The sequence below is a fragment of the Erpetoichthys calabaricus genome, chromosome 3 (assembly GCF_900747795.2).
Source record: "Erpetoichthys calabaricus chromosome 3, fErpCal1.3, whole genome shotgun sequence".
NCBI lineage: Eukaryota > Metazoa > Chordata > Cladistia > Polypteriformes > Polypteridae > Erpetoichthys > Erpetoichthys calabaricus.
The window spans coordinates 165983535-166000487 of record NC_041396.2 but is presented as its reverse complement, the minus strand read 5'-3'; the positions used below and the strand labels follow the sequence as shown (position 1 = coordinate 166000487).

At 38.7% G+C, this 16953-nt stretch overlaps 1 protein-coding gene across 2 annotated transcripts in view; it reads right to left on the bottom strand.

The window, feature by feature from the left end:
• LOC114649383 (interphotoreceptor matrix proteoglycan 1) overlaps positions 1 to 16953 on the bottom strand; it is a 176159-nt gene that overhangs the window by 10122 nt on the left and 149084 nt on the right. For both annotated transcript variants that reach the window (XM_051925550.1, XM_051925551.1), the window contains exon 13: positions 3458 to 3677. In XM_051925550.1, coding sequence (XP_051781510.1) covers positions 3458 to 3677 — 220 coding nt within the window. The remainder of the gene's footprint in view (positions 1 to 3457; positions 3678 to 16953) is intronic.

Sequence of the window (16953 nt, the reverse complement as noted above, 5' to 3'; positions counted from 1 at the left end):
GAGACATGGCAGTGAGACAAAAGGACAGCTGCTGTACCGGCTTTTAAATGTTTGAAGTGCCATGTGAGATGTTTATCACGTGGCACGGCAGCAGCAGAAACGAGAAGTGGCTGACGCGTAGCGCAGGCTGGGGGAGTTGGTGACCGTAGCGAGCAGGGGGCGAACCCCCTAGTCTATTAAATGAAAATAAGTATTTATTTTAAAGAAAAACCTTTAATCAGAAGCTAATAATCAGCATAAATAACAAAAATAAACACCACAGATCCTTAAAAACTGTCAGTGGAAAATCTTTATCGATTTTCACTTCTTAAAATGACAATTTTCGTAATCATAAAACTAAACTGCATTTCACTAACTTTGAGTCTACCTCCCTCTGAATCACCTTCATATCCTACACCAAAAGCTTGGTTGCTTGAAATAACCCACATTACAAGTAATCATCAAATCAACTACTGGTATACTAGAACAAGCACTCTTCTTTTCTAATATTCAGGAATCATGCCTTTGCATAAAAATCATGATGTACAGGTGTGTCAACCATTCAACTCCAGAAACCTCTACAGCATTCAACATTTCTAGTACATCCATCCATCCATTTTCCAACCCGCTAAATCCGAACACAGGGTCACGGGGGTCTGCTGGAGCCAATCCCAGCCAACACAGGGCACAAGGCAGGAACCATTCCCGGGCAGGGTGCCAACCCACCGCAGGGCACACACAAACACACCCACACACCAAGCACACACTAGGGCCAATTTAGAATCGCCAATCCACCTAACCTGCATGTCTTTGGACTGTGGGAGGAAACCGGAGCGCCCGGAGGAAACCCACGCAGACACGGGGAGAACATGCAAACTCCACGCAGGGAGGACCCGGGAAGCGAACCCAAGTCCCCAGAACTCCCAACTGCGAGGCAGCAGCGCTACCCACTGTGCCACCGTGCTGCCCCATTTCTAGTACAACTCCTGTTTAATATACCTTCATCTTTTTCTATGCTTATGACCTCCCATTTCCAAAACTTACATCTTATACCTTCTGTTTTTCTCACTGTAAATATTACTGTTCCACACATTTTCATTTAGCATCTTCCACATATATTGTACTTCATCCATGTGTCCTTACTCATATTAATCATAATCATATTACGATCAATCGTTATGTTTCTTGCAGTATTTTTAAAACAGTTCACCCCTACTACATACTGTCTTACTTTTGCCATATGCTTCGCTATCTGGAACGCATTTCTCTTTCCTTCCTCATTCTGCAGCTCATTCAGAAGCTCCAGTCTCTGACTTTTTGAGTGATCCGTCCTGCATTTCTAGCATTTCCCTGTAAATGGCCCTGTCACCTTCTGTCTTTTTTCTACCACTACTTATAGCATCTATTCTTTCCCTCAATTGCAATCTCTACCTCAGCACTTCATCAACGTGTTTCTGTGTGTCCTGATGATTCCTTTGTCCAACTGCAGACTTCTTATGTTGCTTTCAATCTGACATACTTCATTGCTTCCCACTGGCTATTCACACTTAATTTTCGGAAACCTCTTTCGTTCTTGCTATCAACATTGTTGCAAATTTACTTCCCACACTCTCCTTCTTCAACTTCCAGATCTTCAGCCTTGGTATATAGGTCCTCTGACTTTTCTTCTTGCCACTTACTAAAAGATTTCCTACAACTAGACGACGTAGTGTTACACAATCTTCTCCAGAGACCACCCTCACAGTTTTCACCATGTCCCAATCAACCTTCCTCACAAACAAATAATCTGCAGTACATTTTACACCACCAGATTCATATGTCACTAACTTGTACCTCTCCTTCTTAAACACAGTGTTACACATAGCCATTTCTACTTTATTAACAAATTCTGTAATTTAGAAATCAACATTCCTATACCTAATGCCAATACCCTCATGGAACTCCTCATAATCATTAGTTGTGGCTTTAACATGCCAATTCAAGTCACAACCCATTACAATCAGTTTTCCCTTGGGTGTCCAAGATGTCAGCTCCATTTACCTGTCCCGAAACTTATCTTTCCTTTCATCAGTAATGCCAACCTGTGGGGAATATGCTGAAACCATAGTCATCAGTCATTTTCCTACAATCATCTTAATGACACAATACACTTATTCACCCTCTTCACCTCAATTTTTCTTACATAAACATAACAGCCCCAGCTTTGCCATCACTGCTTCTTTGCAGAAACATGTTTCTTTCACTAGGCCCAATAAGCATCCTCATATCTTTACCTTTCAGTCTTCTCTCCTCTATGTTGCAAGCAGCTACTCTGTTTGTTTTCAGTACTTCCATCACTTTGCTTGACTTTCCTGTCATACTTCCAACATTAAAAGTTACAATTCTCCACTCACCCTCACACCCCTTACCCACTGCCACTCCCTCACCTTTATGCCACCAAACTGGGCTTCCTGAAGTGCACGAAGTCTAGGACCATAGCAAATTGGATTTCCCTGCCTGTAGTTTGGCTCGGCTTCCCAACTTATCGTTTGACATTGGGTATTATGGGCCGTATGCAACCCATGCTTTGTATCATATTTGTATCTCATCATCAAGGCAAGCATTGGCTGTTTAAGTCTGGATGCTATATCTGATGAAAAACCTCTCTTAGTTGTCTTTTACAAAAACGAGTTGGAACCTTGCCCTTATCCCAAATCCAGGTTCACAGTGGACATGTAAAATTCACTAAAGTACTTATAACATAAACTTATACTTGTGAAATAATTCTTGATCCTTGCTAAATATGAAATTCATGCATCAATAGTTTTTTCTAGATTTAGTCACTTCAAGGCCACTAATATATACCATAGTTTGTTCTTCATAACTGTTCTAAAATCATATATTTATTTTGTGAATTTGCCTCTTCTATTAAAAAATTGCTAGGAAGCTGAAGTCTATCTGAACAGTAGCAAGCACTAGGCTATTACAGTAAATGTGACAGCACTTCTGTGTTCACATGTATCCTGCCAACAGGTGAAGTGACTTGCTCATGGCCACATAGTGTCAGTAGTAGGATTCAAATGTACAACCTCAGGGCTTGAAGTCTGAAGTGACACCACACTACCTGACAATAATATTAGCTGTTAGTTAAAAAAAATACAAATATTATATATATACAAACGTACATATGTTATATTCAGAAAAACATTTAGTTACATAGTACTTCTGATACATCTGATTAAATGACAGTACTATAACTGAGCTGAACTGAATTGTCCATTGTCTTGCGAAACTCAGCTGGTTACACTTATAACTTCCAACCATTGTTCTTTTATTAATAAAGTTTAAAATCTCAGTAAACAAAAATGAAATCAACTCCCTCATATATAAACATTTTAAATACATTTAAAACTAACATATTTGCTAAATCATTTAGCAATAAGCAGGTATCAATGGTGACATCAAGACACATATAACTAAACTTGAAATTGTTCCTTACCTGGCTCTATGTCCAGTGACTGGCTATCAATTTCAATGTGATGATGCTTGGCTTCTGTACTGCAGAAATCTTCCAAAACACAATGTACAGCATGTGTGATGTTATATGGCACAGACTTGGCAAATTTCATTTTGCTATTAACTATTACACTTCCATTCCTGAAGTTTATAATTTCCAGCTGTTTAAATCCTGTTAGATTTGACTGCAGATATGGCAGAAGCTACAAAAAAAACCATTGGATTGGAGTGAGTTATGCAGAACACTTTCCAGTTTTTAGATTTCAACTCTATTTAGTAAGTTTTGCTGTCATATACATCATGTTCTTACACTGTGTTGCCTTGAAAAAACAGCATTCACTAGTCCTCTATTAGATATTCTACAACAGTGTGGCCCAACTTAGCAGTCAATTTAACTGAGCTTGTGCAACAGGAAAGTTATCAGATTGACCCATCTACACATAAAACAACAGAGTAAATTACATATCTAGTAAAACTTACATTTTAGACAACAAACCTTTCCTGGACACATGCTAATATACTTGAAACTCACATTCATAATTCAACCACTATGATCATAAGCTCACATTGCAGAGATAATAGAAGGGCAAAGAAGACATTTATAATCAAGTAAATAATAAATCCTGTTTGGTCTTCTGATATTACAGAAAGAAGCACTTTCTCAATCCTTCTGGTTAGAACTTTGGAGAGTATCTTAACATCATTATTCAGAAGAGAGATTGGACTGTATGATACACATTGTAGTAGGTCCTTATTCTTCTTAGGAAAGATGGTAATTAATGCTTGGTGAAAAGTTTGAGGTAGAATTTTTTAGATCCATTCTGGGAATTTTGCTGATTAATTCAGATACCTTCTTGATTTCCAGTTTATTTTTGTGAGAAAGATATGATATAATCCATCCACTTAAAAATTGCCTTCAGAGTTTCCCAGAGTATACCTGTTGAGACATCTGAGGATGCATTTGTCTCAAGAAAATAATCAATTTTCTTGGATATTAATTCCGTACAGCTCTCTTCAGCTAATGACAGGAGGTTAAGATGCCAGCTACAAGATGAGTAGGATGCAGTAATTTAAGCTCTACGATCAGAGGGGCATAGTCAGAGGTAACAAAAGCATCGTACTTACAAGATTTAATAGTGGACAAAAAATATTGTTTATGAGGAAATAATCAATTCTCGAGTAGCAATGGTGTACAGGTGAAAAGAAGGAGTATGCTCTTAGGTTAGGATTTAACACTAGAATTACCAGAGCCTACGAGAAAATTTGTAAATCCGGCCCACCTTAAATCCTTTCTCACCTCCCCATCAGTGTCTTTTGTCCTGTAAATGTGTCGATTAGTAGCAAGCAGACTGGTAACTGCCGCAGTTTAATTTGCAAAGAAGTTTCTCAGTGGTCAGTGTTTATCTTAGAGTGAAGTGCTGAAGCTTCATAGGGTAAAAAATTACATTGTCATTTGGAATACATACATTTCATGTGTGTTTAGTGTCATCAACAATCTATGTAAAAAGAAATCAAATGAATGTTTTTATTGTATGATATTAACAATAAGAGCAGCTCACTACTCAAAATGGTAAATTTGGGAAGCAGCTGATATCGAAACCGCAACCTCTTGATTGGAAGGCAGCAGTTCTTATCATTGCACCACGCAAGCTGTCATATCAACCGCCTACCGTTTCACGTCTACATTTTGTCAATTATTATTAAAACATGAAAAACGTTTCTGTAGTAACAACATTTTTACATAGATTGTTGATGACACTGAACACACATGAAATGTATGTATTCCAAATGACGATGTACTTCTTTATCCTATAAAGCTCCAGCACTTCACTCGAAGATAAACACTGAGCCCTGAGAAACTTCTTTGCAAATTGAACTAGTTACCAGTCTGCTTGCTGCTTATCGACACATTTACACAACAAAAAACGCTAACGGAGAGGTGAAAAAGGATTTAAGGTGGTCCGGATTTACGAGTTTTCACATAGGCTCTAGTAATTCTAGTGTTAAGAACCTCCATGGGTCAGATAAGTTATAATCCGTTATAAACTGTATAATTATCTTTGCAGTATTAGATGTTATCACTGTTGAATCTGAGGAACTATCCAGGGGCCTCATGCATAACTCTGTGCGTAGAATTCACACTAAAACATGGTGTACGGACAAATGCAGAAGTATGTGTACGCACAAAAAAATCCAGATGCATGTATCTATGCGTATGCCAACTTCCATGTTCTTCCACTACATAAATCACGGTCAGCATGAAAGTAACGCACGCGCCTGTTGCCACTCCCCAACTCCTTCCAGAATTACGCCTCTTTGAATATGAAAATCAATATACATAGCCCTTAAGTTCAGCATTCGGTGAAAAGACAATGGCAAAAGCACGGGGGTAAATAGAAGGATTTCAGCAAATACTAAGTGGAGGCAAGGAAAAACGTACTATTTGTTGGTTTAAGCAGTGGTATAAACAACAAAAGGAAGTTGATCGAGTGACATAGAGTGTTGGAGAAACTCAAAGGTTCAAGTTCACAAAGTCGCAGTGCCCGAAATAAAAAGAAGTTGTCAGATATCAAAATTGCCGTTAAAAGGCGAGTCGTAGCCCACTATCTGAGAGTCATATAGAAGCTTATTAGGGTACAGAGAAAGGACAAAAAATAGGCACACAATGGAAAAAAAAGCTCGAGAAGTCAACTTTAATCTTGAACTTTCCACTTTAATCATGTAGTTTACTTTGTCATTAAAGTAGAATATTATAAACTTCATCTTAAAATCGTTTAATTTACTAGTTTCTCAAATCCCATCGTAACTAAAGTAGCATGTTAAATGCTTTGTTTTGTATGGGTTTTTCTATGTGATCTATGTGTGTAAATCACTACATGCTTCTTAAACGGGCTTTCTCTTCCTCTGACAGGACACAGAATCCATTACATTCATGATATTACAGCTCTCTGAATAAATTAAATCGTTTGGCCATTCCGTATATTGTTACGGGTTAATTACAATCAGATGCCTTAAACTAATAAACAATATGCGGCTAATTTCAGTGTATTTGATAAAGCCATCAGAAACCACACAAAGAAAGGGAAACCACACTGGAACAAAAGCACTGCTTTGACGCTGGGTGCCACCAGTTTGCAAAACCGAGCGGAGAACTTGCGTATGCCAAGGATTTAGCTGCCGTGAAAATGTTGCGTGGCTGTACACCAAGTTTAGTTTTTATACATTGTGATGCAAGCATGGAAACGGGCGTATGCAACATTTTTGTGTATGCTTTGTTTATACATGAGGCCCCAGGTCTGGATTTAAAACACAATTAAAGTCTCCGGCCATTATAATTTTTTGAGTGTTCACATTAGGGATAGATGCAAATACATTTTGGAAGAAAGCTCTATCATCCACGTTAGGTGCATGTATATTAATCAAAATCATTTTAGTATTAGATAAATTGCCCGTCACTATGACATATTAACCTTCAGAATCAGATATTGCATCTGACAGGACAAATGGGATAGTTCTGTGTATTAAGATTCCCACACCCCTGCATTTCTTTGTATAGCTAGAGTGAAAAATTTGACGAGAAACATAGAAACTTTGGTAAACTAAATCTGACTGGTTGTCTTCACCTCCCACCTATTTCAATTACAGAAAAGATATTTAAAAATTTTGGTCCAGAATGATGTTAACTTCTGTGGTGGGCTGGAGCCCTGTCCAGGGTTTGTTTCCTGTCTTGCACCCTGTGTTGGCTGGGTTTGGCTCCAGCAGACCCCCGTGACCCTGTAGTTAGGATATAGTGGGTTGGATAACGGATGGATGGATGGATAATAATGGATGGATGATGGATGAAATTTGGAAACAGTATTGACCAGTACTAGTTCTAAAACTGGTTTGTCTGAACAAGAAACTATGGTCTCTCACAGATATGTTTCCAGCTGTGTGGCAGCAGCTACTGGAACAGAGCACAATGATGCCTCTGCATGTTCATCTATAATCTTATTAAACATGCACTTCATGTTACAACTTGGCTGGTCTTTCCAGGGACTTTCGGCAGGCGGTTTTGCATAATCCGTTCCAACTGCCTCTGGGCCACAACTCCAACAAAACCATCTCTTTGGTCTCCTTGGCGGTACTGATGCTTGAAAAGAACTGATCCTTATATATCTATAACAAGAAACATTTCTTTCTGATGATATTCATGCCAGTTTTATATAAATCCATTCAATATTTTTTGATATTTAAAGACATTTTATGTAAGTAATTGAAGAGATTGTTTCAAAATGCTACACACTTATTTTAAGAAATTTGCCAGTTATTTTTTTTTTTTAAATTAGTCACCTTATCAGTGCATGCTAAAGAAGTAATTAATAATAAATTCTTCAAAGTTTTAGACAGTCATGTTCAGCATACAAACTTGTGAATATCTATGCTAACACATGCAGTTTCAAAAGAATATCTATCTATACTGTATATATGAGTGAGAATGAGATACATTGAAAACATTTTAATAGTGAGTATATGGAATATTAAAATAATTAATTGGGATAGAAATATGTAAAAATAGCATTGCTTCAGTAAAATAAACAATTTGAATGCAGAGTTGTAAATATTTATGTAGACACATACCTATTAAACCAACATGTAAGTTTTATGTTCTTTGCTTGTTTGCAGTTTTAAAGTAAATAAAACTCTACACCAATTTAGAGAATCAAGGATGAAGCACAGCACGGATTCTATTCCATCACATTTGTCAGAAAACAGATGCATCGAATACAGTATTTTGCAAAGAAACACACTCTTCATGCCAAAAAAACCCCAATTTACTTTTAAGATGATCCACCAAAATTAGCATGTACTGTATATTAAGTGACACTTGAGCGTTTCATTTCATTGATTAAAACACAAAGTGACAACCAGGCATTTATCGTGTCCGAAGTAAACTCTTCAATTACAAAAAGCTTAGAAGGTAACAAAACATTTCCATGTTAATACAATACATGAAAAATATGTAGCATGGTATAAATAGGGAAGACCATAACGTTTCTAATTTTAAGGAAGTCATCTTAACATTTACTGTTTAGTTTCCCCACTAAAAATAGAATATGTGACCTAGGAAAAGTCCACATGTGCTGCTTTAAACTCAAGTGCATCACGTAGCTTATTAAATGGACATACCTTAAATCAAGTAAGAGTGGCGATGCTGAATGTCCTCTAAGCGGGAGTATGCTAAGGCGGAATGTGCATTTTGCGCCTGACTATCACAGAATCTGCAACATTTTCACCTATGCAAAAACGCCATCTGCCACTGCCAGCTGGAGTGGATGAGCAAAACAGAAAGAGCTTGGGACTCCAGTGTTATTAATGCCTTTTATTGTATTTTTGCCATTGTTGTAGACCACAACATGCCCATAACTTATCGGAATGGCTCATGTGCCAAGCAATTCCTGAAATGCATCGTCTATTGCATGGCATGTATGGGAGCCTTGAAACTGCTTTGCATGCAGCATAACACACTGGAGTGCAAAATTCTCATCTATCCACTGTTTAATTAAGGTGATAATAGATATTGGACAAACAGTGTTGCTCCATATGTCAGGGGCAAAGCTGACAGCTGTTTTGTTGTGCACGAAGCTGCCAAAAGGCTGTTTTACAAACTTGTGCATCCTTGGTAAGAGGACCTCTGTGATGTGGGCACCACTTGGAATGTTGTACTAAGGTTCAGACTTTTCAGGGGGCACAAAAAAACCCACATTATCAACAACCAACAGTGATTGATCATCAAGAACAACATACTGGGCAAGTGCTTCTGTTATTTTTGCTACTCTCAGGTTATTGTTTGACATTTTTTTTTCTCTCCTTGCTTGAGTCTGCCACAACATTGGCTGATGCTGTGCGCCACCAGAGGTAATTTCGCCATGCTCATTCTTACGTTTACTTTCACAGTTTACAGTCTGCTAGGCTTTGGTTGTCATCATTAAATATAAAAAAAACTTCCATAGACATTTTGGTTATAGTCATTGGGGGGCATTTTTATGAGTATGAGTAGAAATACAAGAGTGTCGGTATCATTGCTTCCCTAGGGAGAACCGTACTAAATACTAAACTAGAACTATCAACTGTGGGAAAAAAAAGAAATGGTCTGACTGGCCAATGATGATAAAAGGGAAGGGGCTTGACCCACTGTAGCCATCACACTCTGCATGTCCCTGTTGGTTAAGAAAATCTTAACTGTCAGAGGGTTTCAGAATTTTGTAAGCTTTCTGTGGTACCCTCTCCAGAAATCTCATTTTTCTTCACTAATGTTTTAATGTTTGTTTTTTGGCTCTTCATATGCAAGCTCATTATTATATTTTTAAAATAAAACTTTTTGTTCAATCCTATTTCCAGATGATGAGTCTCTGAGGGTGTTGTGGATGACTGCTTTTCCCTTCATTTTATTGACAATCCATACATCTTCTCATCTGTGCATTGCATCCAATATCTTCAGCTTGCAGTTTAATAATTCAATTGTTAAGAAATACCTTAGGAATTGTTTTTTTGAAAGTCTAGCTAAATAATACTACTTTCCCTGCTGTAACAAATAAACATGCTGGTACTGATAAAAAACCTTATTGATTAAATACATCATTTTCTAAACAAATACATTTGTTTTTGCTAATCAATGCAAGCTTAATTAACTTTCAGCCATGAAAATTTTCTCCTAATTAGAAGTAAAAAATTCAGGTATAAATCTGAAGCTCAGTGATGACAAACATCAATGAGACTAACAGTTTAAACCTTTTAAAATGTGGAGTTGGATATTATTTCTGTTCACAGAGCTAATTGGCAATTGTTTTTCAAAAGTGGAAGTATTACTCAGCTCTCCTGGACAGCCATTTTTTTACTCCTACCTTCTGGCAAATTCAACAAGAGCATTGACACTTCAGATACATTCATATTTATATATATTTATATGTAAATATGTATATATGTATATTGTGAAGAAATAAACAGACAAAAAAACACAGATTAAGGGTTGGGAGAATTCCCCATATAATGTAGGTGGATCCAAGCAGTCAATTGGGACTGATATTATGGTCAAAGATGCAATATCCAACCAAACAATCTTCAAGGGCTTTTATGTACTAGTGGCAGGAAGTAAAGAAGGAGATAGGTATAACATGGAGAGTAAGCGACTGAGATGACGTCATCGTCAGGAGCCGGAAATTAGGTCATCATAAAGGGACCAGAAGTGAAGTCAGCAATGTAGGACGGAAGCGTCACCAGTTGGACGGGAAGTGGAGTCATCTACGGGAGTCGGGATGGACATGATATTAGTGGATTTCCAAAAAGTGCATTCTCTAGTCCTAGTCCTAGTTTTTCTGATGAAGAAGGGAGAAAAGCATTAATACTCTGTTTTAAATCCCCATTTTTTGTTCATTCGCACTCTGTTGGGCCTGTTGGCTGCCCCCTAATTGCACTTGTATGTAAATATATATATATATATATATATATATATACACACAGTGCATCCGGAAAGTATTCACAGCGCATCACTTTTTCCATATTTTGTTATGTTACAGTCTTATTCCAAAATGGATTAAATTCATTTTTTTCCTCAGAATTCTACACACAACACCCCATAATGACAATGTGAAAAAAGTTTACTTGAGATTTTTGCAAATTTATTAAAAATAAAAAAATTGTGAAAGCACGTGTACATAAGTATTCACAGCCATGAAGCTCAAAATTGAGCTCAGGTGCATCCTGTTTCCCCTGATCATCCCTGAGATGTTTCTGCAGCTTAATTGGAGTCCACCTGTGGTAAATTCAGTCGATTGGACGTGATTTAGAAAGGCACACACCTGTCTATATAAGGTCCCACAGTTGACAGTTCATGTCAGAGCACAAATCAAGCATGAAGTCAAAGGAATTGTCTGTAGACCTCCGAGACAGGATTGTCTCGAGGCACAAATCTGGGGAAGGTTACAGAAAAATTTCTGCTGCTTTGAAGGTCCCAATGAGCACAGTGGCCTCCATCATCTGTAAGTGGAAGAAGTTCGAAACCACCAGGACTCTTCCTAGAGCTGGCCGGCCATCTAAACTGAGCTATCGGGGGAGAAGGGCCTTAGTCAGGGAGGTGACCAAGAACCCGATGGTCACTCTGTCAGAGCTCCAGAGGCCCTCTGTGGAGAGAGGAGAACCTTCCAGAAGGACAACCATCTAAGCAGCAATCCACCAATCAGGCTTGTATGGTAGAGTGGCCAGACGGAAGCCACTCCTTAGTAAAAGACACATGGCAGCCCGCCTGGAGTTTGCCAAAAGGCACCTGAAGGACTCTCAGACCATGGGAAAGAAAATTCTCTGGTCTGATGAAACAAAGATTGAACTCTTTGGTGTGAATGCCAGACATCACGTTTGGAGGAAACCTGGCACCATCCCTACAGTGAAGCATGTTGGTGGCAGCATCATGCTGTGGGGATGTTTTTCAGTGGCAGGGATTGGGAGACTAGTCAGGATAAAGGGAAAAATGTACAGAGACATCCTGGATGAAAACCTGCTTCAGAGCGCTCTTGACCTCAGACTGGGGCGACGGTTCATCTTTCAGCAGGACAACGACCCTAAGCACACAGCCAAGGTATCAAAGGAGTGGCTTCAGGACAACTCTGTGAATGTCCTTGAGTGGCCCAGACTTGAATCCGGTTGAATATTTCTGGAGAGATCTTAAAATGGCTGTGCACCGACGCTTCCCATCCAACCTGATGGAGCTTGAGAGGTGCTGCAAAAAGGAATGGGCAAAACTGGGCAAGGATAGGTATGCCAAGCTTGTGGCATCATATTCAACAAGACTTGAGGCTGTAATTGCTGCCAAAGGTGCATCGACAAAGTATTGAGCAAAGGCTGTGAATACTTATGTACATGTGATTTCTCAGTTTTTTTTATTTTTAATAAATTTGCAAAAACCTCAAGTAAACTTTTTTTCATATTGTCATTATGGGGTGTTGTGTGTAGAATTCTGAGGAAAAAAATGAATTTAATTCATTTTGGAATAAGGCTGTAACATAACAAAATGTGGAAAAAGTGATGCGCTGTGAATACTTTCCGGATGCACTGTATATACAGTATATATATATATATATATATACCGGTATGTATATATATATATATATATATATATATATATATACATACACACAGTGGTGAATGACCAGGCTCTTTACCTACCTGGAACGCCTTCATAAAGGAAGGACCAAAGGAGAGAACATGCACAGGGCATTATCTCCCCCAGAGCACTATACAGCAGTCCCCCTGGGTTGCAGCAGTGCCTTGGATTCCCACAGGGCTTCATGGGAGTTGGAGTTTGGTGCAGGCCTTTTGGGTTTTGTGAGTGCCGCCAGGGCTTCCACCTCTCCTGGAAGTGTTTTCGGACAATGCTAACAGGCCACTAGATGTACTCCCAGGTGCAGCACAAAAGAAGCCCACCGCCTTCATTCCAGGAGCCAGAGTCAGGAGGAAGGTGACAAAGCTTGCTGGTGGAGGAGTGAAGGCGGAACAGAGAATGGGAAGAAAACAGTGAGAGAAGAGAAGACATAGTGTCATGCTTCTTGATACATTCTTGTCTCATTAGCTCCTTTGGGTTTGTGATTACACCACCTGCCTCCACAAATGCAGTTTAAATAGAATGTTCAGGAAGAGAGGGGAGAAATCTTTGGAAGGAAAGCAGAAGCAAGGACAAGCAAGCATGCACAGAAGTGAGGAGGCAGTGTGGTCAGGTCTCTGTGTGGGAGTGAAACCAGGGCATTCTGAGGGGTGTTCCTGCTGAGAAATTGTGTTGGAGCAGGGATTGGGAATTGAAGCCTCTCAGGGATCCAAGGATATGTTTTGACACATACTACTGTAGTGGAAATTGGCAGGACGGGAGTCAGGAGAGGGCAACTGCAGCTGTTGGTGTCCCTGCCAGATGGGAAGACCTGTTGGGGTAAGCTAGGGAGACAGAGAGAAAGAGTGAGCCACTATGAAAGGATTAGTGATCACTGCAAGAGACCTAGTTTCCTTAGTGGATTTGTAATTTTTTATTAAGTTTTTAGCCTGCACATGAGCACTGGATTTTATCATTATGTATGTATGTATGTATGTATGTATGTATGTATGTATGTATGTATGTATGTATGTATTGATATTTTATTTATTTAATGGATTTGCAAAATTTGTACTTTGGGGTTTTGAACCTGAAACAGATTTATAGAAATAAAAACACTTGGCACAATGTTACACCATCTTTCTTGGGCAACTCTGATGCTAAGGATCAGCATTGGTATTTGGAAAGTTGCAGGTTCAAATCGTGTTACTGCCCAAAGGGATCCTACTCTCTTGGGCCCTTGAGCATGGTGCTTAATCTGAAAATTGATTTGAGGCACTGAACAATGACTAACCCTGCACACTGACCACCAAAAGTTATGACAAAAGACAATTTCCTATTGGGGATTAATAAAGTATATCTAATTAAAAAAACATAGAAATTGTACTGGCTTATCTAAGTTTATGACTATCGACGGTTTGGTTTCAAAAGGGACTTGGCAGCTGTTGCCAACCCGGACCTTCACACCCTACATTTATATCATGTTGAGAAAACATTGGGCCATTCGTCAGACAGTTTTGGATTTAAATTTTCTTTATGTCCTCTTATATGATTTGATATGCAACATGATTGTATTGAAACAATTATTTATTGAATTCTTGTTTGTTCTGTGTCTCATTCACTGTAATGTAATTCATAAGATTAATAAAAAATATTTTAAAAGATGCGGAATCAATACATTTCCATATTTTAAGATGAACATTCGGCACATTTCTTTGTGAGGTACTCATTAGAAGGTATTCATCTGGGTAAAGCATGTATCTATGTACAGTATATAAAATGCTATGGTCACACAAGTACTCCCAAACTACCTGGGTTAGAACCTTGATCTTGGTCTTAATGGAAAGCTTGTGACCCAACAGGTATTGGAAATGCAAAATAATCGAGGTGGCCACAACCTCAGAAACTGCCCTCTGCTCGTGGGTTTATTATAGAAAAAGTGAAAGGTAAATGAAGTGACATGGTGAAAAGAAAAAGAACACCAGCGATACCTGCCGAGCGCCAAGTGCAGAACACAGAATGCAGGAGCTACAAATACAAATATTTATATATTGATATATTTATCAGATATTAATCATTTAACAGATATTAATCATTAAATGTAAGATACAGAATGCAAGAATGACAAAGTTAGAGAAATGCATGTGATTGTCACATGAGTGTTCTGAATCCAGAGGGAAGTGTGAGATCTTACATGTGTAAACAACTGGCGGAGAGTTTAGTGTTGTTTATACAGTATCTAGCCTTTTGTTGTGTCACACAACCCACTCCGTAACACAAAAAGATCCTTACTTTACCACCTTTCCCACCATTAAACAACATACTTTGCTTTAACTTTTTATGCACAGACATGCACAGCAACAATCGAGAACATCATCAAATACTCAAAACTTCTGCCCTTATGCAGGCATTGCTTTTACATCCTTGTGTAAAGAGTACTACTTAGGAAAGTTAGATCTCCAGTTAGAAAACTGTGGGGCTGTATTTTGTAATGGTGAAAACAAGAATATGTTACCCACATGGAAAAGTTCAGCTCACTCTGTATGGACCACCTTTATTGTAGGACCGTAGGTACACGTCTTTTACTAGTTTGCTATAACAGGCACAGTTTACATTAGCAAACACATCTAAAATACCTCATAGATGAGACCTCATCATTAACCATCTTCACAGAATAGTAGACTCCTTGCTGTAGCAGCATGAGCCAAACCTTCTCTTCTAAGTGTATTTGGGGCAGCCGTACTCTGTCCTCATTCTCTCCCATCACTACTGTGTATAATATGCTGACCAATATGATACATTAAAGAAATTGAAAAGATGCTGGATGTAATCGCATACCTGCTAGTGTAAGTTAAATTTTTATTTATCCAGGAGTAATCATGAGAAAAATAAGTTAAAAAAGAACAAGAGTACTTCTTTCTTCTAAAACATAATCTTCCAGATGGCAAATATAAAGAAAACTTTACCATCCCAGAATGGAAGCACAGTATGTCACTGGAAAGGAGATGGATTTCAAAACACAACTGGTCAGGGGTTACGGATAAGCGGAGGCGTATTAGAAAAGTCCCTGCCAATTTACCTCAAGGCATCACATCTGTACATTGAAATTGGAGCACTTTGAGATTTTGGATTAATCACCGATTCTCGCAGATAAATTCATTAGCAGGTTTAAATCTCCTCATAATGCTTCTCCAGCACTTGGTTCTCACAAACAAATCAATTGTTTAAAGAAAGCGACAGATCCAACTGAGCAACTTCATTAATTCTAAGAGGGTACGGTGCTGGAGCACAAGAGCAGAATAAATCCTCTTGAGCTCACGCTGAAGGAGCCCAGGACTCCAGTGATCAAAATAAGTCAATATCTTTGTACTAAGCATACATAATTATAGAAAGAAGAACTCAAACAGACAGAGATGAAAAATAAACATACAGCTGAGCAAAAAAAGCACACAGCCTCCAAGTTATAAAATCTTTGGTTGATCCTAAAATGAGAGAGCAATTATTTCAAGATGACCAGTGCAAGTGTGAGCTTGTATTGTAAAGAGCAACAGGAGAGGCAGGGATGAGAAAGCTAACAAGAAATCAATTGAAGTAACTGCTTTAAAGGGAACTAAAGCACTAGCCGAGGAAGAAACTTAAGTTTACTTTCAGGTGTAATCAAAGTTTTGACTGTGGGGAATTCAGTGAAGTATGTGAAAGCAGATAACAGCAAATGCTGTTGGACACTGTGACTTTACTTTTACAGCAGGCAGTGTGACTTGGTTGAAATTAGTTGGAAAGTAAGCCATAGTGTTCCTAGACTGATGTTGCGCAAACTACTTCATATATATATTATATACTGCATATGTGTGTTTGTACTGTATGTAGGTATAAATAAAGAAAAGACAATGGTGCTGTGCATCTAGGATGGGTATTAGTCATGGCATATAGCAGGATTATGAGAACACTAACATCTATGGAAATGTAAATAATCTTGTCGAGAATCACCTTGCTAACTAGCTATCCAAGTATCTTCATAAACCCAACAGAACTGTGTAAGGGTCAGCAACAGGATGGAAGGATTGACAATCCAGTAAACATCCCTCTACTTGGCTGTGAAGCCACACCAACAGTCTTGCCTGGGGTTGAGGTCTATGCAAGTAATAGCAGCCCAGGCTAATAGTGAGCAGCAGCAGTAAAAGAGGTGAGGGTTTAGAAGAGGTGCCTAGGAAATTTGGTATTTGTGGCAGTCAATGTGGGAACAGAGGTGACCTGGAAGCCCTGGTAGACTGTTGCAGCACTGGGAGTTATCTTATGAGGGCCTCCACATCCCTCAGTCAGACGAAGTTGGAGTTATGAGAGGAGCAGAGGCAACAGCTTTGAAGAAG